This window comes from Excalfactoria chinensis, chromosome 1 (genome assembly GCF_039878825.1).
Source record: "Excalfactoria chinensis isolate bCotChi1 chromosome 1, bCotChi1.hap2, whole genome shotgun sequence".
NCBI lineage: Eukaryota > Metazoa > Chordata > Aves > Galliformes > Phasianidae > Excalfactoria > Excalfactoria chinensis.
Window position 1 is genome coordinate 87351202 of NC_092825.1, and position 21396 is coordinate 87372597.

The 21396-nt window shown below is 45.6% G+C and overlaps 1 protein-coding gene across 1 annotated transcript; it reads left to right on the forward strand.

Moving 5' to 3' along the window:
• Positions 1 to 3457: 3457 nt before the first annotated feature.
• On the forward strand, positions 3458 to 14917 carry LOC140256399 (uncharacterized). Its single transcript, XM_072344915.1, has 6 exons — positions 3458 to 3979; positions 4799 to 5077; positions 7671 to 7919; positions 11017 to 11154; positions 11731 to 11850; positions 13190 to 14917. Exons 1-6 carry the CDS (start codon positions 3919 to 3921, stop codon positions 13348 to 13350), a joined length of 1008 nt encoding a protein of 335 aa, XP_072201016.1. The 5' UTR covers positions 3458 to 3918; the 3' UTR covers positions 13351 to 14917.
• The last annotated feature ends 6479 nt before the right edge of the window (positions 14918 to 21396 follow it).

Consider the following 21396-nt stretch of genomic DNA (forward strand, 5'->3'; position numbering starts at 1 on the left):
AGGTTCAGATTGAATATTAGGAAAAACTTCTCAGAAGGAGCAGTGAGGCAGTGGCACAGGCTGCCCAGGGAACTGGCAGAGTCACTGTCCCTGAAGGTGTTCAAGAGCCACGTGGATGTGGCACTGAGGGATGTGGCTAGTGGGCACGGTGTGAATGAGTTGGTGGTCAGGCTGGGTGATCATAGAGGTCTTTTCCAGCCCCAGTGATTCTGAGACAGGAATCACCTGAAGACTGTCCACTCAACAGCTGTGTGCAGCTCTGTAGAGTCCCTGATGTGAGAGGACCTTCACTTATGCCCATGGTTCTAGTTACTCTTGCTCTGCTGATGCATAAGAGCTCTTTGGCTAGATTCACTTAACAAACCAAGAACTCTTTTTTTTTTTCCTCCCCCTGCATTAGCATCAGTCATAAAATTGCTGAGGTTGGAAAAGACCTTAAAGATCATCAAGTCCAACCACAACCAAACCATAGTACCCTAACTCTAACAGCCCTCTGCTAAATCATGTCCCTGAGCACCACATCCAAACAGTTTTTGAACACAGCCTGGGATGGTGACTCAACCACCTCCCTGGGGAGCCTATTCCAGTGCTTAGCAGCCCTTTCTGTAAATAACTTTTTCCTGATATCCAACCTAAACTTACCCTGGAGCAACTTGAGGCCGTGTCCCCTCATACTGTCACCAGTGAGAAGAGACCAACCCTGCTCTTGCTTGTAAGCACCTTTCAGATGTGGGAAGAGAGAATAAGGTCCTCGGTCAGCCTCCTTTTCCCCAGACTAAGCAGCCCCAGTTCCTTCAGTCTCTCCTCGTAGGGTATATTCTCCAAGCCCTTCATCACTCTTGCTGCCCTTCTTTGGACCTGCTCCAGCACCTCCATGTCCTTTCTGTACTGAGGTGCCCAAAACTGAACACAGTACTTGAGGTGAGGCCTTGCCAATGCTGAGTACAGGGGCAGGATGGCTTCCCTAGTCCTGCTCAGCACACCATTCCTGATACAAGCCAGGATGCCATTGGACACCTGGGCACACTGCTGGTTCATGTTCAGCTGACTGTCCATCAGCACACCAAGGTCCCTTTACATCAGGCAGCTTTCCAGCCAGAGATCAGGCAGTGTTTGGACATTGCTTTCAGACATAGGGTTTGGCTGGTCCTGCGTGGCACCAAGAGTTGGTCTCTGTCCTCACCGGTCCCTTCCAACCCAGGGTGCACTCTGATTCTGTTATATTCACCCTATGGTTTCAAGGGCACTGCTGACCCCCAGAAGCAGCTCAGGCCTGCAGAGCCAGCCACAAGCACCACCGCAGCTGCTGCGCCTATTTGGTGTTTCTGTGCAGCGAGGCTCCGGCACTCAGCTCTGCTGCTTTGCTCCGTGTGAAGGCAGGCTGCGTGTATTTGTAACAGTAAAAATAGGTGCACTGCAGGCGGTCACCGGCCTATTTAAAGGCAGATGTGGGAGTTAAGATGAACACATTTTCTTCATAGTGCTTCACAACATATTTCCTGCTTTACTTACTCGCTTAGGCTTCTCAGTGTCCTGTGCTCCATCAGGGCCTCATGCCATGTAGGGAACCAGTCTCCTTCCTCAGTTGAAGTGATTAGCAGTGCTATCAGCAGCTGGAAGGACAAAATGGCCCTCTGAGCTTGCAGCTCAGCCAGTGAGAAAGGATTTTAGTTTGCCTGCCAACTACGATTTACTTCATTTTTCCTTCTACTTGTGGTTTCTGTTAAGCCCCACAAGGTGTCTTTTGTCAGAGAATTTTGCATCTTCACGTAAGAAGGGGAAGTAATTTCCCCAGCAGTTCTGAGGTGTTGTGAGCATTCACTGGTTGATGTCAGACAAGATTAAACACTAACTTGATGTTGGTATGTTAAGTGGAGACTGCTGACGGATGACAGCGCAGACAGTGTATGTGCTGTCATCTTCATGCTGCCTGTGAGCTCGGTCTTCTGGCTCGCAAGGGTGTTGGGGGATAGAAGGAGCCTAATGGGACTTCACATCCCATGTGATGTACGGGGCAGTAGCACTCAGAAATATTGAACTCATAAATGTACTCATTTGCCCTGGAGTCACTGCGAGGGAGACTAAATGCTGGACACCGCAATGTCACCGTCATGCAGAGTGTCTTCTGTAACAACAGAGCTACAGATGAAAGGCCATATTTTTCTTTCATTTCACTGCAAATCTGTAAGTGAGCTCTGCAAGGCTGCTCTCACTGACTAGAGAAGTTGAACACTTGCTGGATTGTGCATTAGGTGGGCATCTTATTGTTTTTTTGAGGTTCTGAGCTTTTTGGGGGACAATGTTCTGAAGCGACCCTCATGTAAGCTGTCCTTTGCCTCCTGCCTCCACTGCAGCATCGCACCCTGAACTTCAACCAGCTCACCCTTCCAACATGAAGGTGAAGTGAAGCTGGACACAAACATCCAAGGCAAGCAGCTGGCCCCCCTCTTGCAGCAGTATTTGGAAAGACAATTTCTTTAAGTAATTGCAGCTGCAGAGAAGGAAACGAAAGTGTTTCTTTAAATACTTTTCTCTCTCCCCTGTCCCCTGCATGGCTGCAAGTGTCTAAAGACTCACTTCACTGCTTTTCTCAGAGAAGGCTATTTCTGTCGCATCATAGATCAATTTAGGACTGTCCTATGTATGTGCAGTAAAGATAGGATGGTGCTATGGTAGCTCTGAGTGAACTTGTAGATCTTAGACACTTAGAGCAGGAGGGAGATTTCATTGTCATTGCCAAGGAGTCAGAGGGACAGCTGGCTGAAATGAGGAATTATCGAGCAAAGATAAATTGTTTGAATAATAGTACAGACTGCAATGCAAGGGCTTTAACCATTTCTTAGAAGCGTGCTTATCCACAGAGCTGGACTATGGGGAGCCTCCTTAACTGAATGGGCTGTTTAAGTCCAGAGAAATGGCACAACAGCATTAGAGCTGCAGCTGCATCCTGAACCCCTGTCACTGTTGTTCCCAACCACATCTGTTATGTGTGTCTGAAAAAAGTCCAGATCTTTGGCTCTCATGCTGTGGCAGTTCCTACTGCCTTGCTTGTGTAATCCTCCTCTGCACTCTGTGTAAAACACAAGTGAGCTTCAAGTCATCTCAATGAGGGTGAAGCAAGTGACTGACATACTTGCACTCAGGTGCAGTGGATAACCAGCTCCCAGTGGTTCTTCAGAACTGGCTTTTCAGTCTGATCTCTGAGAGCAGTGCTCCAAATAGAGCCAGACTGGCTTTCAAGTCGTATTTGGTCTATTTCTGCAATGCAAGTTTGCCTTAGCCTATATTCTGCAACTGGGACAGTTGTACAGAGCCTTTCCTTGCCTCGCAGGTGCCGTTGTGTCTCTGGAAGAGACTTGCAAAGTTCAGGCTAGTAGCATAGCTTTTCTATGCAGAGGGACAGCCTCTTCTCACACCTTCCTGCTGGTGAGGCACTTGGTGAGCGACAGTCATTGGCACTGCAGAAAATCAGCCCATCTGCATGCCCTGTGCTTTAGCTGGCTGGCTGGATTTCTCTTCACTTAGTGGGAGATGAAAGAAATAGGTGTTTCCTCTTTGCCTGGTCTCTGCATTTGGGTCTTCTGAAATGGGGTACACTGACCAGGGGAGCCTTCTCCTCCCCTCACCTCTCTATCCTGTTCTCATGCCTGCAAATAACTTCAAGGTGTGGGACTTTGCAAAGAGCACCGCAGCTCGTGTTGGTTCAGTCTGAGTTCAGTCACCCGCAACCTTGCAGGTCTATTTTGAACCATTATTCAGTCTGTCCAGTATAGGGTTTTGTATGGGGTTTCTTTTCTTTCTTTCTTTTTTTTTTTTTTTTTTTCACTCTTGCTTCTGACATCATTTCCTGAACACTATATTCACTGGGCTCTGTAGCCAGATCGTCTTCTCTGCATATGATGCAAGGAGCTCTTTAAAATGGATTTCAACTCTCCTTTTATTCTGCAGTGTTTGCTGGTGATAACAACTGTTACTGATGGTAAGTTGGATTTTTCTTTATGAGGCTGTGGTACAGATTTGCCTAGATGAGCTGACACCTTAATATTAGTCTAAGATCTTTTAGGGCTCTACCAGATTTCTACAGATCAAGTAATCTAACTGCTATTGTATGAGGGGGGCAGCTAGACCAGAGTAAGTATTTATTATTAATCTTGTTATTACTTCAGTACTCTAGTGATAACTAACAATATAATATTTTCTCAGTGAACTGTGACTGCAAAAGCATTTCAATGGAGAATACAAGGTCCTGGTATGCAGAATGCTGTTTGAAGGGACTGGAGAGCAATATGGTCCTGTTCCTGCCATTTACCCATCTGGGACTTGAGTGCAGGAACTTAATCATGTGCAGGGATACTACCAGACTTAGTCAAACTAACGGTGCCGCAGCTTTCCTTTGTTACCCAAATGAAGCTGTGCAAGCAGCAATTGTTTCTGATACTATTTGCACCAGATGCATGGCATTGATGCCGTAAGGATCTTTCTTTGTACAGACTCTCGGAGATCAGGGAGAGTGATAGAGGACCATGTAAAATCTGGGCAAAGACCTGCTGTTGAGACATCTGTAGCAGAGTGTGTGGTGTGTGCATGACCGTAATGGTACCTGGGGAAAAAACTGGCCTTTATAGAAAGCATACCGTCACCGTTTCTACTCCTCTGACTTTCAATTCCCGGTGTCCTCAGCCCATCCCTAGGGGTGGGTCTCTCTTGTCTCACCTGGGCTTTCACCTTTCTGGGAGGCTACTGAGGATAGATGGATAGATGTGCCAAGCTCACTGCCCACACTGTGTTCTCCTTCCAGGCTCTGCTACCACGATTGGTGTGTTCAGTGGCAGCTCAGCGAAGTTTCCTGTAGAAGCTGAAAACTTTCAGAATGTCCCCAAAATGAGCTGGAATAATAAGAACTGTTCCACGGATGTGGAACATGATACTTTGTTGGCCGAGTGTTACCCTTCTTCCAAGAGATGGCTGAAACTGGAGAATGGCTCTCTAGTGCTGAGGAGAGTGGAGAAAGAGGACGAAGGAAACTATGAGTTTTGTTTCAACAATACCAAATTACTTTTTACACTGAAAGTATTCGGTAAGTTGCCCTGCTAGCAACAAATAGCTTGTGAACCTGTGAGCCTGGCTGAAAGCCGATGAGTTGAATTTCTTTCTGAAGGACCTCTTGAGCTTTTAGGAGTCAGAAGCACCTCTGGAGCAGCAGGCACAGCTTTGTTAAGTCTCAGGGAGCAGTAATGATGAATGAAAGCTCAAGGATGCTTTCACACCTATGCTATCGGTCTGTTGAGCCTTCCTTCAAGATGCCAGTAAGTTGAGCTACAGGCTATTTCCCCCTGATGTAAGTGACATTAGCATGAAGTGTTTGTAAAGCTGAGTGTACAGTACATAGAATTGCAACTGGAGATATCAGTCAATTTCCAGAACAATATTCCTGATAGCTCCCATGAATAGACTGCTTCATGTAGTCGAGAAACGGTAATGAAAGAGTCCAAATGTGATTTTCTGGTTCTGCAATGTGAAATCCATGAAAAAAAAAAAAAAAGCTAACTCCAATGCAGTGTTAGAAAGCAGCATTCCTTTATTACTCATGATACACACCGGGTGACTTGATGACCAAGCGCACCCTCTCAGAGTTCAAGTTCTACATTTCAACTGTTAAGACATACATATGCAGTACACTGACACAAACATTCATTCTTTTCAAGGACTCATTAATATATGCCAGTGTCCCTTTGGGCATGCTTAGTGGTATCTTGGGTGGTCGAGTGCCCACCTACTTCTACCCCATTTTCCACCATCTGCTTCATCACTGAGACTTTTTGACTTTCAGCTGCTTTTCTCCAGTCTGGGAAATTTCCATTGCTTATTAGACCATAGTGAGCAACTTTTAAAACAATGTGTGTGGAAACCGAGGAAGATGTCCTTGCACCTATTGGGTGCAAAGGATAAAAGTATTCTGTTATGTCCTCAGTACAAAATTATTGAGGTAAACAAGACTGTTCACCCACCAATGTTGAAACTGAAGGTTTTAGAACCATCACTCATGGATTCCTTTTGCTAGACTAGTACATTGGTTCTTAAACTAATGCTTCTAAATGAATCCCTATTGCTAAACAAACCAACCTATATCAGTTCTCATGTGTCCACTAGTAGCCTGGAGATCAGCACTGTTGCATTGTCTGTATAAAGACCACCAGAGGGTACCTTACTTTGCCAATTGTTCTGATATTATCTCTTTGGCCTCAGAATTCCTGCTTCCTTTCCTTTGCCTGTTCATCTGTCTGTGAAGTGAGAAGATGGAAATGAGGTCACTTTGATTCAGAGTGCAGCTTATTGCTTCATTTTGTACAGAGAAGGCTTGAACAGGTTCAGCCCCTTGCTGAACAGTGCTCTAGACAGCTGGTGACCATGGATCCGGTCCTAATTTTCACTGTTCCTTTTACAGACCTTTCACTTACACAGGTTTCTAAGAGAAACTGAAGTGCATGAAAATGTAATGAAAAATGTCAAAGCAAAGTGATCTCAGTGAAGACAAATGAATCCTACACCACTGAAGTGTAAATGAGTAGAACTGTCACAGAGTAGGTCAAGGATGTGACTCCTTGGCATTAAAGATCGGGGGCTGAAAGTATGCAAACACTGCCAAGCGTCCTGGTTTTAACCTGTTTCAATGAATTTGTTCTGGGAACTTTTGTCTCCCCCTTGTGTTCTGTTGCCACACAGCTGTAAAATTCTTTCCCTAACTTCTAAAGTATTTCTGGAGTCACTTAATTTAGGCTGAAGATGATGTCAAAGTTGAGGAAAACGATTTCTGAACTCGCTTACATGGATGTTTGCACAGATACTCACAGAAGCCACAGAATGGCCTGGGTTGGAAGGGACCTCAAGGATGATGAATCTCCAGCCCCCCACCACAGGCAGGGCTACCAACCCCCCATTTAATACCAGACCAGGCTGCCCAGGGCCTCATCCAACCCAGCCTTGAACACTTCCAAGGACAGGGCATCCACAGCCTCTCTGGGCTACTGTCATAAAATCATACAACCTGTCTGTATGTATTTGCAGTGTGGCAGATGTAGGAGGTAGGCTGGTTCCTTGCAGTAGACTAAAGAGACATTCAGCGGTGTACTCTTTCAGTATAAAATATCCTCATCTGGATTGTTCTGTCTAACTAACTGCAATTGTCTGGTGTTGATACCTACCTTGGGCATGGTTTGTATTAATTCCTCTCTAAAACAGAAGCAGATACAGTAGCAGCAGAAGTACAGGCCTCTGGCCAATGAGAAGGCTGACTCTCCTTTGAAGCTATAATGGGTGTAATCAATTACCCACTGATTATAGAGGAAGCCTCTGGCTAGCAGGAGCTTAGTGTGTCCTCAGATCGTGGTCTTCTGTTGCTATCTTTTTCACTTCTAACAAGGAAAATAGGGGTGCCATATTCTTAGAGTGTCCCCAAAATGTTGACCAAGTGTCACCAGTAGGGCAGGGTGGGTGCTGTCAAGATCTGGGATCTGGCAATTGAAGAGTGTGGTTACATAGCGATGTGCTCCCTGGCTAACAGTGAATGTGGTGGGAGCCCTCCTGATAGTGCAGAGCCCTCAGTCACTGCTGAGTCTTCTCATCATCTCTCTTCCCTCTCCATTCCTCACTGCCCTATGCTGTGTGACCAGAGCCAATCGTTGATGTTCGGTGCTTCCCCAATGGAACTGCAGACTTGACTTGTGACATGGACAGCAACGAGAGCATGACATTTGAGTGGCTGCTGAACAACTCTCGGCTGAATGCCCATGAAGCTTGTATTAAGGACGGTGGGAAGAAGGTTCGCCTGGAGAAAACTGTGCCTGGGGAATTTGTATGTAAGATTAAACACGATCATGGCCTCTTGAGGACCAGGCCCATTGTGCTCTCCTGCAGCTATGGTGAGTAATGGCAGTGACAGAAAATGTCTCTTGTGGTCTCTTGCAATGGGAATCAAAGGTGTTGTTGCTGTTGGTATGAAAATGAAGTCTCCTGTCCTTGGGCAGCTGCCTTCCAGACTTACCACATCCTCCCTTAGAAAGCATCCCCTTGACTTCCTTCTCCTGCCGTGTCTCAGACTGAACCTACAGTTATAGACAGGATGAAAGCCAGTTCGGCAGTTTCTTTGACCCAAACCTGCTGCAAGGAAGGGTCTATGTATCTCTGTTTTTCTGCTTACAATTGCAGGACTCTTACATTATTGGCCATGTCAGTTTTGAAACATGAGCTGCTTCCTGATCTGACATTCATCCATAATCCTAACTACCTGAAAAAAAAAACTTCTGCTAATTCAGCCCCGTTGCTGAGTTGTTTTGTCTCATCTTTTTTCTGCTTGTCTAGAACAGCTACACAAAGATTTATCAGACTGTACAAATACATCCCTTGCTTGGTTATGTTTCTCTGTGAGGATACTGTGACCTCACCCATCTACAAGCTTTTCATAAATGCTCAGTGATCTGATTGAATGAGACTACAGTTAAATGAGACAGTAAGTCTGGATCCTAGGACTGCTAGAACTTCATGATGCAAAACACTGGTCAGTGTTGTAAACTGACTTTGAATAAAAGCAAAACCAACCTGATTAGATATCACAGATGGAGATGCAAGTGAATGGCTTTTGCAGTGAAGGTAGTCATAATGTTTTTGACTAATTTAGCTGTAAGTAATTTAACCAAGCTTGGTTGGTAGAGAAACTGTGCTGTGCAGCAGTACCTAGTGTTTTAGAAAACCATCTGAAAAGCTGTAATTCTACAGCAGATCAAGTACTGCCTTTTCTTATATGGCTGGTGTAGAGTTGGTATGAAAGCAGAAATACTGACCTGAGCCCTGCATCATGTGTTCTAAAAACATGGCACTAGCAATTGTGCAACAGCCATCCTAACTTTGTCCAGCTGAACTGACCTAAGGTTGTTCAGAACAGACAAACACAAGTTAAGTGAGACACTGAGGAACGAGAAGGCAAACAGCCATGAGCTTTGAATCAAGCCTTGTGATAAACCACACGACTGCTGACACCTACTGCTGTTTGTTCTGGGTGGCTGCCCAGTCCCCTGGGTCAAATATCTGTTCCTCTTTTCCTCTTCAAAAGCCAATGGGGGAATTTAGTGATAGCTCTTTTGGGACGAATGCGTATTGGGAAAGGTATGAGAACAAGGAAGTAGCAGCAATTCTACCTTTTTTTCCCCCACCAAATGCATCCACGTTGATCAGAATTGATCTATAGCTATTATATTTACTAGAAAAAAAAATGAAGATAAGTTCAATTTTGAGAGCTGCTCTGAAAGTAATACCTCCTATTTTATTATGTTGGCCACCAACATCAGAAGCAGTACAGGTTGAACCTTCCCACCAATAACCCATTACACATTGCTGCCCTGCAACAGATGGCAGAGTGTCACTGAATTCCTCCATGTGGAAAAAAGGGCACTCGTTGATCTTCAGCACTTGGTGAATCTTTCTGGTGACCGAAAAGTGGATATAAGCACAGTGAGGCAGTGGGTGGTGTGTTTCAGCAGTGGCAACACTAACAGTGGGTCACCTATGCTGGTGCAGACATTTATGAGTGTGGCATGCAGGCTCTTGTTCACTGTTAGTAAAAATGCACAGCTAATGGTGGGGACTATATTAAAAAACAGTGTTTTGTAGCTCTATCAAATAATTTTATTGTGGTCTTTGTTATAGTTTCTGTGGAAATAAATAGGAGGCAATACTTTTGGAGCAACCTATGTAAATGAATTAAAGACTAACTCATTTTGTGGGTTATTATTTACTCCAGGCAGAGGGATAAACACAGCTTTCTCACTGTAGATACAGGATCACACTCTGTATGAGTGCTACATAAAAGCACTCATCTGGAGAACCTGTTGGCCGATGAAATTCATTTTCAGCTCTTGTTAGTATAAAACAATTTGGCAGAAATACTATCAATTTCCCAGGAGAAGAAGGGCTGTGAGCATAGAGGCCCTAAAATAAATGGATCAGAAGGTATCACATCAACACACACAGAGCGATTTTATTATTCACATTGTATTACTATGTTTGCTTTATTTCCGATTTTGAACATAATACTTTGTCTCAGAAAGACCTTTTGAACAAATGGGGAATTTGTAGGAAAAAATATTCAGGATCACATACTGATCAACATATGCTTTCTGATCAACATATGCTTTCTGACCATATCCTCTCGAGTTCTCATCAAAACGGAAATAAAATGATCAGGGCAATTATTTCTCATTTGCTTCAAGTTTAATTTTGAGGATAGACTTGTGTTAAAAATGTGATAACTGTTCCCAAAGAGACTGGAACGAACAGACCAAAGCCAACTACTTTCAGACTGTGTGATTTCATGCACAGACGTTTACAATTGCTTTTACCATTCTGCTGAATAACGTGGATGTAGCACGTCCTGGTCTTTGGGGATACTGGTGATCCATGTGTCTGAGGTCTCACATGCAAATCCCAGGAGCAGCATAGAGCGTGTGGCCCTTCTTCCAGAAGGAGATGCTAGCTAAGGACCAGCTCCTCTTCTGGGCTGCCTGTTTTCATAAAATTTCTTGAAATGTGGTATCTGTCAAACCACCACCTTTTCTGTTAAATTTGATGGAAGCTTGTGGATGATCTGAGATGTTATTGCTTGGAGTAGGCAGAAATAGACCTCGTGGTTGGTTGCATAAGCTTCTTAGTGGGGAAAAAAAACCTCCATACTGTAAGTAAACGATATGGCGTGTATGATGGTGTGCCACAGTTCAGAACTTCTCTTGCATCCTTTTAGATGATAAGAAGATTTAGATAAGATTAAGATAAGATCTAAAGATAGGATGGTGCTATGGTAGCTCTGAGTGAACTTGTAGATCTTAGACACTTAGAGCAGGAGGGAGATTTCTTGATCCAAACTAAAGCAACAGTGAAGCCCAAATGTCCTCACTTGGCTGTGGAGGTTCACCGCTGGGGATAAAGATGCTTGCCTACCCTGGTAATTATAATGCTGTCCTCTTGCAGGAGACCTTTTGCAGTATCCGTGGTTCATCTACATATTGGCAGGATGTGCAGGGGCCGCGGCCATCCTGGTGGCTGTTGTGTCCTCACTCATCTGTTGCTGCATGAGGAGGAAGCACAAGTTCATCCCCATACCCTCAGGTGAGTGGGGATCCCTAATTGCCAGAAGGGTCTCCCAGAGAACTGTGTGTGGAGGTTGGGGCTGAAACTGCCTCGATATGAAATGGCCTCACATTGGTAGGTGCCGCTCTTCCACCCAGTTCTCCCTGGCCCAGTGGAGCAGAGTCCTGCTCAATGATAGGCAACCCTTATGCCCAGTGTGGTCCTGGAGAAAGCCTTGCTTTTCCCTGTTTCAACTTGAATGTGCTTTCAAGAAACAAGCACAGCAAAACCTCTTTTTTATGGGCAAGAAAACTGAACCTTGCTTGGGGTCTGATGTGAAGGGACCTGAAAGCTTTTGCCGGCTGTATTTTGCCAGCACCTGTCCTCAGGTGCTCTCTGCCCATGCCCAGTGAGGTCATCCCAAGCTGTGATCTCACCAGCATGACCATGCTGGTCTTTGGCAAGTTGGGAGCAGCCCTCCGTCCTTGGCATCTGTTTGCTCTGGGAGTAGAGCCAGGGCTTTGTGAGGAGGAGGCTCAAGTGTGTTGGTGACCTGGCCTCTTGCTGGGATGTGCGGGACCTCTTTCCTTCAAGCCTCTGGTTTCGGCTTTACAGAGGAAGAAAAGGATGATGGAATAACGATGTCGGTGGTGTCCAGTGAAGGTGTGAAGAGCCCCCCCAATGGAGACCATGTGGAGGCTCAAGCTGGCCAGATTGACTGCCCTTCAGTTCCAGGTGGGCTCAGTGACTTGTTTTACATCAGATAGCCTGTTGGAGAGGGTAAAGCATAAAATGGGTGCATGTGGCCACTGGGAAGGAGCTGACTGGAGGGGAGGCCTGTCTACACTGCAGGTGTTGCAGCAGGGCATCTGTCAACATAGCACCCACACTCTGCTCCTTCATAGGGGTAGCTCCTCCTTCACCCAGCAGTGAGATGGAGCAGCAGCCATCTCATCAGCATCCCACAGAGGGTACAGGTTGCAGACTCTGTGCCAGTGTCTGCAGAGTTCAAACACGTATCTAAATAAATAGCAACCTTACTCCAAAGTAGCAGCTTTCCTGCATTTTTTATCACCTCTCTCTGTCCTCTACAGTTGCTTTTTTATAAGTATCAGCATTGTTTTAATAGACCTTGTCCTTGGGACAGCATCTAACAATAGGGACATGGTAGAGTCACCGTCCCTGGAGGTGTTCAAGGACCTTGTAGATGTGGCACCAAGGGACATGGTTAGTGGGCATGATGGGGATGGCTTGGTGGTCAGACTGAGTGACTCTAGTGGTCTTTTCCAACCTTCATGAGTGCTTTTTGCACTGGGACTCCTTCAAATTTGTGTAACAAATACAAATGCTGGCAGCACGTTCTTCAGTAATGCATCAGCAGCTGAAGTAGGGCCAGAAGAGATATCACAAATCTGAACAGCATTACACAGTGATGAGCATGAGCTCTGCTCCTACTGTTCTTCACTGAGCTGCACACAGCATCTCACCCACTCAGCTGTACTTTCTATCCTTAGATGCTTCTTTGCCCTGCCTTCAATTGATTAAAAACATTTATCAAAGAAGCATCACCCCTAAATGACTACTAACAAAGCATTTGTTAATGTAGGGAAAGAAAAAAGAAAAAAAAGATGCAAGTGATTCAGATAATTGCTCAATATTAATATCTTAAATATGTAGAATTTATTTTGTCTAAAAAAATCCTCAGCCTTAGCTTGACTTACAAAGCATCCCATCTTTAATTTCTCTACAGCAGAATTGCATGTGAAAAGTATTAAGGTGAGAATATATTACATATACACACAGGCAGCTTTTATGGTTCAGATGTAACTGAATAGATTTGGCTTCGGTATTTTGGGCTGCTGGGCTCAAATTGCTTTCAGCACCAACGTATCTTACAGAGAAACCATGATGAGCAGCTCAATAAATGAGTGGTTATGAAGCATACTGAAATCAGGCTTGTAGAAATCAAGCCTGGGGTGGGGACAGCCGGGAGCAATGGGGGTTGAGGGAAAACCTTTTCTGCAGGGATGACTGTCGGCACACATGTATGAGCCACCTTTCCCTTCTTTTCCAGACACTGCCCGGACTGATTCAGGCATTGAGCCTCAGCCCATGGTGGAAGAAAATTTCCCAGTAGCAGCAGAGCCTGGGGAAATGGCAGACCCAGAGATGATAGCTGATGTGGAAAGCCAGGAAAATGCTTCAAACTGTTTCCCTGACCCAACTGATAACTGATCTGAATACGCTCATTGTTCCACCCTTTCCCAAGTCCCTTGACACCCATCCTTTGCATCCCATAGTCTCGCTGTAAGAATTGGTCTGAAAGATTTGAGTAGGGGGAAGATGTGATGTGTCAGGCCTGCTAAGCTCATTTACAGGAAAAAAAAAAGAAAAAAAAAGTACATGTGTGGCTTCAGGACCTTGCGCTGGCAGGTTCAGTAGAAAAAATGGGCAGCTCTCTGGTGCTTGGCTTGTGAGCAGACATGCAGTTACTCTGTGGAGCCCTGAGGACACCTGGCATCAAATGGGTGATGCCTTCTGCTTTCTGCTTGCTCCATGCCTCCCATCTCTGCCAGCCAGTGGCTCCTGCAAGGGGCAGGTGGGCAGCATGGCAGTCCCAGGTAGAAACCAGGAACCACAGGAGGTCTCCTGAGAACGTCTCTTATCAGGAGGCACTGGCACAGGATGTCCCGTCTCCAGATGTTTTCAGGGCTGGGCTGGATGGGGCCTGAGGCAGCCCTATCTCCCCAGCAGGGCTTTAAGGTCCCGTCTAACCCAAGCCATTCTGTGATTCTATAATTTCAAAGCATTTTTTTTCAGGGGCTCTGCAAGAAAGTCTGACCAAGTCTGCCTTCAGCAGAGCGTGTGCTATGCTGGACGTTAATCTGAACTGCTGCTCCAGACCCCACCAGTACCTTCAACCAGAGATGAACTGCTCAGGGTGCCAGAGCTCCAAAAGTTCTGTTGCCAGCTCTCTTTACTTTCAGCAGAAGAATGCCTGGGGCTTGGACGCATTCATTTTGGCAGAAATATTGATTATGATGCTGAGATCGTTCGTCAGTGCAAGCATTAGTGCCTTTAGTGTAATGGTTTAGCTACTCACCGCAAGCTGACTGAGCCGGCCATCTGCCTGTGCACTCAGGCTTCCGCAGAGCTGCGCTGTCTGCACGGGCAGCCGCAATTCGCAGTCCCTCCGGCCGTCCTTGTTGCAATGTGCATCTCGGTGCCAGGCGGGGGAGCCGGCGGGTAGCTGCGTGCCCTCCTGGGCCCCTCTGTGCTTGCACATGGCAAGGCTGTGCGCTGGTGCTGCCCAGCGGTGGGCTGTGCTGCGCGTTGTTCGCTTGTTCTGCGACCGCTTCAAAGACTTTTGGATCCCGCGTGCCGTGCCGGCAGCGATTCAGCCCAGCTCTGCTTTTTAAGGATGCTGTAGGAATCAGATTTTCCGTGGTAAGAGGGAGGTGATGATTGCTCTTATGGTGCCGCGCTATCTCCTTTCTGTACCAGCATTCCCCAAAGGCCATGAGCTGAGTGAGAGCTGGGAGACAAAGCGTGTGACTCAGGCTGGTTTCCTTTGCTGCCCTGCTCGAATGGCCGTCCAACTGCAGCGCTGTTGTGTGATGTGGTGAAGTCGGGAGAAAAGTGCATACACTTCCTGTAACGCTCTGTGCTCGTGCCCAGCTGTTGTTCTTTTATGGTTGGTTTTATTGGTTTCGGTGTTTGGATTTATTTTGTTCCCAATTTTCCCGGCAATGATTTTGTTTTTCGTCCCTAATAAAAAGATGTGTTTTCTAACTTGTTTCAGAAATGTGGAATAATTGTTTCTTTGCGATTTTCATGGAAAACACAGGATGGTGTCCAAACTTCCACATAGCCAACATAAGAAAGATGACTGCAACTTACTGTTGGCTACAGCTGGCTTGGGTGGTCTGTGGAAAAGAGATCACGAGGGTGCTGGCTTCTAAGTTGGACCTTGCAATCCAGAAGGCCAGCTGCTATCATGGGTTGCATCAGTAGAGGTGGCCAGCAGGGAGAGGGAGGTGATTGTGTCTCTCTGCTCTGCGTTCATGAAGCCCCATCTAAAGTTCGGTGTCCTGGTGAGTGGTGAGTTCTCCTGCATGAGAAGGATGTGGAGCTGTTAGAGAGGGTCCAGAGAAGGGCCACAGGGGTGATCAGAGGACTGGAGCACCTCAGCAGTGAAGACAGGCTGAGAGAGTTGGAATTGTTCAGCCTGGAGAAGAGAAGGCTCCAGGGAGACCTCACTGTGGCCTTCCAGTAGTTGGGGGGAGCTTATAAACAGAAGGGTGACTGACTTTTTACCTGGACAGTGATAGGACAAGGGAGAATGGCTGCTCACCATGCTATTATCAAATGCAAACAATAAAGGCGGCTGTAGAGTTTGCATATATAGATGGCCAATGAGAGCTTACTTTTAATCGGCTTGTTTTTCTTGTAAGCATGTAACTCAAAGCTGATGTGATACATATGTAAAAATAATGGGCTTTCACAAAACTAAAGAGTGTAAAAGGTTTTTTTAATACTAAAAGTTGTATTGAGGTATCCTCAAACAAATAAGCAAACAGAAGAAAAAGATGATATGACCAAGTTTTGGCCTGTTGGAAAAGAATTCCAGCAGTGGCTTTAGATATAAGACTCCAAGCAATGAGCAATACCAGTATGCACTCTCGTGAAAGCTTTGTTTTGTTGCTGTGATGGGCCTCAGATTTCTCCTCTGAAAGAGGAGCTGAACCTACACTAATGGGACGTGGGATAGCAGGGATTGGGTTCAGCATCATGGGCAAGGAGGGAGCCAGCTGTCCAGCAGTCAGTCTGGATTCACACATTGAGGGTTTGAGGTTCTTTAATTCAGATGGTTTAGTTTTTGATGAGGGGCTTTGCTTGTTTACCTGTTGTTGGAAATACAAAGGTTTGTTATTTGACAAATACAAATAAGGATTTATAGCTTTCTCCGGAGAACCAGCCATTGGTAGAGGGAATCTTCTTTGCTGGAGGCAAGATCAGTAGGATTCAACACTGCTGTCAATTAGGTAGCAAATGTTTTTTAAAAAGAACATCCTCAAAGAGAGGAAAGGATCTGATAATGCTTATACTGAATTACTGATGCTGCAGTGATCTTAAAGGAACTTCCATGATACCATGAGTAACTGCTGCAGCTGTAGTTCCAACCCAGTGCATCTTACCCATGTGAGAACAAAACATCCGCAGTAACTTTCCACTGAAGTTGCACTGTAAAGTTATGGTTCTGAAAAGAGGCTAAGGCTCAGCATGTTTTTACTGAGTAGCTGGAAACTGTGTAAGGGACAGGACAGGAATATAGTCATCAAAAGCTCACTCATCTGTCATAAAAGCAAAAAGGGATGGCTGAAAAGATTGATGACATTATCCAGAATCACACCACTGAGATTTTGGTTGTGGCAAGCGATGCTCTGGATGGGAGGTGCTCTTACATGGTGCTCCATAGGCAGGCAGTGGGAGCACCTGTTGTTCTTTGTACTTTCTGGCTGATCTGAGCACGTCATGTCATCATCCCCTGCCTCTACTTCACCATCTGTGATGCTGGGATGATCACATAGGCCTTCGTAATTAAAACAAACAAAAACAAACCACCACCAACAAAAACAACAACCAGGGAGGGGGAAGGAAACAGGAAAATAAATAAAAATAGTTAAACAAAAAAGCCTTGCTGATAGAGGAGCTCCTGGTACTTGCATGTGATGTTGCTAGAGGTAGGAGACACAGGAGGTACTGTGCGTGGTCTGCTTGGGCTGCAGTGCATGCAGTGGTCTGGCTGCCTGGAATGTAAGGGAAGCTTCTTGCTAAAGCTGTCAGGTGGACGACACTTGTCTCTTAACCATGTTAATGTGTGAGGTGCTTCTTTCCTTTTGACTCGCACAAGTGAAAGAGGGGGCTGATGTATTGCATTGATAGAAATGCTGTGAAAAGCCTCAGCTTGCCACTGGTTCCCCAGCATTAAACCAAGAACTTCCTCTGCCTGCTTCAGTAAGATCATAAAACCCAGAAATTCTCAGAAACGCAGTGACACAGCACCTTAGCCTTTACCCCTGCCTGCTGACAACAGGAACAGTGGGTATAAGCAATCAGAAACACAGGCAGCTTGGTGCCTGTGCTTTCCTGTGCTGTGGTGAAGGCCACGCTGCCGCTCAGGTAATTCTGTGCTGCATCTGCTTGGTGCTTGGAGCATGATGGAACAAGGTAACCTGTCCTGCTGTCCCTGCACCACAAGGAGTTGCCCCCCATCTACCCACCACGAACAGCTGTGTAAAGTAGCTCACTCAGGCCCAACTGATAGGTCACTCAGATGGTTCTGAGAGGTTTCCATCTTAATTCCCTGGTGGCAAAGGCCAGGTTTCCTTGTATGTAAGTACAGGGCTGTATAAGGGTTTTTGCTTGCCATCATCACTCCAGAATTTAAGAAACAGTCACATTTGACAGCAATTTTGGGACCTGTGTTGACAGTTCGGAAGGTACTAATCCAAGGTCTACTGGGAAGATGAGCATCTCATGCCTGCATACATGCCTCCCAGTCGCTGCACCGGTAGGACAAATCCTTATAATGACTGCAGCTTAATAAGTTGTGCTGATGACTTGTGTTCAAAGTTCAGACCTTTCTTTGTGGATCTGTGTGAAGGCTGTTCAGGGCCCATCTCAGAAATAAATACCTTTGGTGTTGAATTACATTACCCAGCTGATAGTGCTCAGTGTTCTGACTCACCTCTCATCCTCCCAGCTACCTGTACTGGACTGTCTCTCACTCTCTCCAGAGTTATAATAGCAGTATAAAATAAAACATTGTACAAAGCATCAAATGCATATTTATGCATTTGCTAAGCTGATAGCTTCTGGAGAGTGTCACATCTTGTCTGAAACATCACTTACTTAGATGATCATAAGATGTCTTTTCTGAGTGTATTTCTAAGAACAACTTCTCTTCTGTCCCCCTTGGCGTACATTACCATGTCTGTATTATAGCAAACCTGCTAGCAACTGTAGCATCATTTTCACATTGAGCTCAAAGCCTGTCAGCAGAGAAACATCATCTCTGTACCTGTCAAGTAAGATCAGCTGAGCCAGGCAATGGACAACTCCCTGCAGCTGGACAAATGAATGCTTATCTGTACCTGGTTAGTCCATCATCTCTCTGGTGACTAAGGAACATATTGTAGTTAAGACATGGTGAGCCTCCTCCTCTACTCTGCCCTGGGGAGGCCACATCTGGGCTACTGTATCTGGTTCTGGGCTTCCCAGTTCAAGAAAACAAAGAACTGCTGAAGAGAGTCCAGCGGGTCTGGAAGGGCCACAAAGATGATGAGGGGCCTGGAGCATCTCCTCTACGAGGGAAGGCTGAGAGACCTGGGATTGTTCAGCCTGGAGGAGGCAAGGCTTATCTCTGTTTGTAAACATCTAAATTGCAGGAGTCATTGGATGGGGTCAAGCTCTTTTCAGTGGTGCTCAGTGACAGGAAAAGGGGAAAGTGGAGCACAGAAAATTCCGTACAAACACGAGGAGGAACTTTACTGTGAGAGTGACAGAGCCCTGGCACAGGCTGCCCAGAGAGGTGGTGCAGACTCCTCCTCTGGAGATATTCAAGACCCACCTGGATGCTTTCCTGTGCAACCTGCTGTTGGGAACTGCTTAGCAGGGGGTTGGACTGGATGATCTCCAGAAGTCCCTTTCAACACCTACAGTTCTGTGATTCTGTGATTATTCTTGGCCAAGGTCATTGTTGTGCAATGCAGGTTGTCAAACTGCACTTTCTGAGGCAGCTATGTCTTTTCAGACCAGACTTAAAATTGGGTCTGTTTTCTGAGGTTTAATTGTTGACATATTTTTATAGGTAGAAAGGAAGAAAATGCATCTGAGAAAGGGAGGACCTGGGACTGATGATGTGGTGCTATGAAAATAGCAAGGGAGCCATTTTTTCTTCAGAAATTCAGCCAAAGACTATTCTGTGCAAATCTGTCTTAGAAAACTTACATCTACCTTATTTCAGAGGAAGATAAAAACAAGTTTTGTCAGGCAGCTGTTTCAGCACTGACAGGATATGATGTTGGTTTTGGAATATTTCCACTGCACATGGGCAAAGCTTTCATGGTGAGGTTCTCAAATGATGGTGAGATCGTGGTGTTTGACTTTACTTTGAGAGAAGCGTAACAGGTACCGCCTGAATGCCTTTTACCCCAACCTCAGCTTCCTACCAGATGCAATGGCGTAAATTAGCAGATGGACTAAACGTTCATGCTACCTGACTGCATGTGGTCTTTTCTGAGAATAGCATGCTAAGTGTATTTGTACTTTTTTTCTTTTCCTAGTAGATTGTCATTGTATTTTTCCTTTTTCTCCATGCCTCAGGCATGAACGTCTATTAGCTTATCACCAGGCTGAAGAATTAGAGGTGGGAACAGCTACATATTATCTCTTGAGATGTTGCCTTCAGATGTGTGGGAGTCTCTCTCCTTTCTGTGGAAATGTAAGTACCATGCTTACATTCCCTGAGAGGAAACTGGTTAGTGTGCTACAAAGAAATGAAGAGTAGAAAAGAGAGCAAGCAACAACAGCACTTTGTGGCTTCTGCAGTGGAAACAATACCGCAAAGGCAGCAGTGGCTGCAAAGAAGCACCCCGTTGTAATGAGGCTGCATCTGGCCCTCATATTTGCTGCACATCAGAAGATGGAGATTTTTAGCAATATGATGGCCAAGAACCCATCACCATAAGCAGGATGACAGGCCTAGCTGAAGATGAAGCCAGCACTGCAGCGCTGGGAGGCATCTCCTTTTCTGGCCATGCCCTGCTTTTCTATCTGGCTCTTGTTTAGCCCAGCAATGTCACCTCCTGTGTAATGAGTGGGAGAGAGGCTTTCAGCTGCAAGTGGAAGAGCTCACAGGAGATAACAGGCCGTGGTTCTCTCCATGTCTGGTAGACTTAGCCTCAACCCACCCATCTTGACTTAGATGTGCGATGGTGCCCAGCACTTCTACACAGCAGCTTCTATTTGTAGTCCTGCAGTACAGGAAAGCAGTGCAACTGAATCCATCTACGGGTCTTAAGGAAGGGGAAGGATGTTTTGTTGTACAGAATATCTGAACAAGTTGGTTTTGTGCACACACACACACAGCTCTTCACAAACGCCCACACCCAGTGTTGCTTCTGTGATATACAGCAACAAGGGGCATTGAATGTTGAGCCCCAACAGCCTCTCTTGAGTTCCTCCTCACTGTGCACTGTGCACTGTGCAGCAAAAGCTTTGAGTAGACCTTCTAGGCGTGCGTTCTTGCTACCATTGCTCTAAAAGGGAGAAGTTTGGTGGCTACAACAGGATATAGGGGCTGCCATGCTGAGTCATTTATGCTGTGATTTTACAAGGAGTGCAGACAATGGGCATGAAAAACAAACAACATTCTGTGGAAGTAGTGTCCTTCATTATTATATAGGTTAGTTGGTTTAGCAACAGGGAATAGTGCATTAGTTTAAGAACCAATTTATTAGTGTAGCAAAAGGAATCCATGAGTGATGGTTCTAAAAGTTTCCATGTCAACTTTAGTGAGTGAACAGTCTTATTTTCCTCAGTAATTTTGTGGTGGGGGCATAATAGAATACTTTTATCCTTTGCCTCAACAGATGTAAGGACATTTTCCTTGGATTCCACATATATTGTTTTAAAAGTTGCTCGCTATGGTCTAATAAGCAATGGAAATTTCCCAAACTGGGGGAAAGCAGCTGAAAGTCAAAAAGTCTTAGTGGTGAAGCGGATGGTGAAAAATGGGGTAGAAGTAGGTGGGCACTGACCACTCTAGATACCACTGAGTATGCCCAAAGGGACACTGGCATATGTTAATAAGTCCTTGAAAAAGAATGAATGTTTGTGCCAATGTACTGCATATGTATGTCTTAACAGTTGAAATATAGAACCTGAACTCTGAGAGGGCTTGCTTGTCAAGTCACCCGGTGTGTATTGTGAGGAATAAAGGAATGTCGCTTTATAACACCGTGTTGGAGTGAGAGAGTTTTTGTCCCAGATTTCGGATGACAGTTACAAATACAGGACATCTTTAAAGCCTTGTTCTTCTGCTGGAGCTTTACCTCTCTCTGTCTTTCATAGACAGACATTTTTCCATTTGTGCATCATTCACATCAATCTCGGTTTCTCTCACAGGTCTCTACTGTTCCACAGCAGCCTTATGCAGAGAGCAGGGTCAGCACCATGGCTCTGTCTGTGCCCAAAGCAATGGGACAGCCTCTGTCT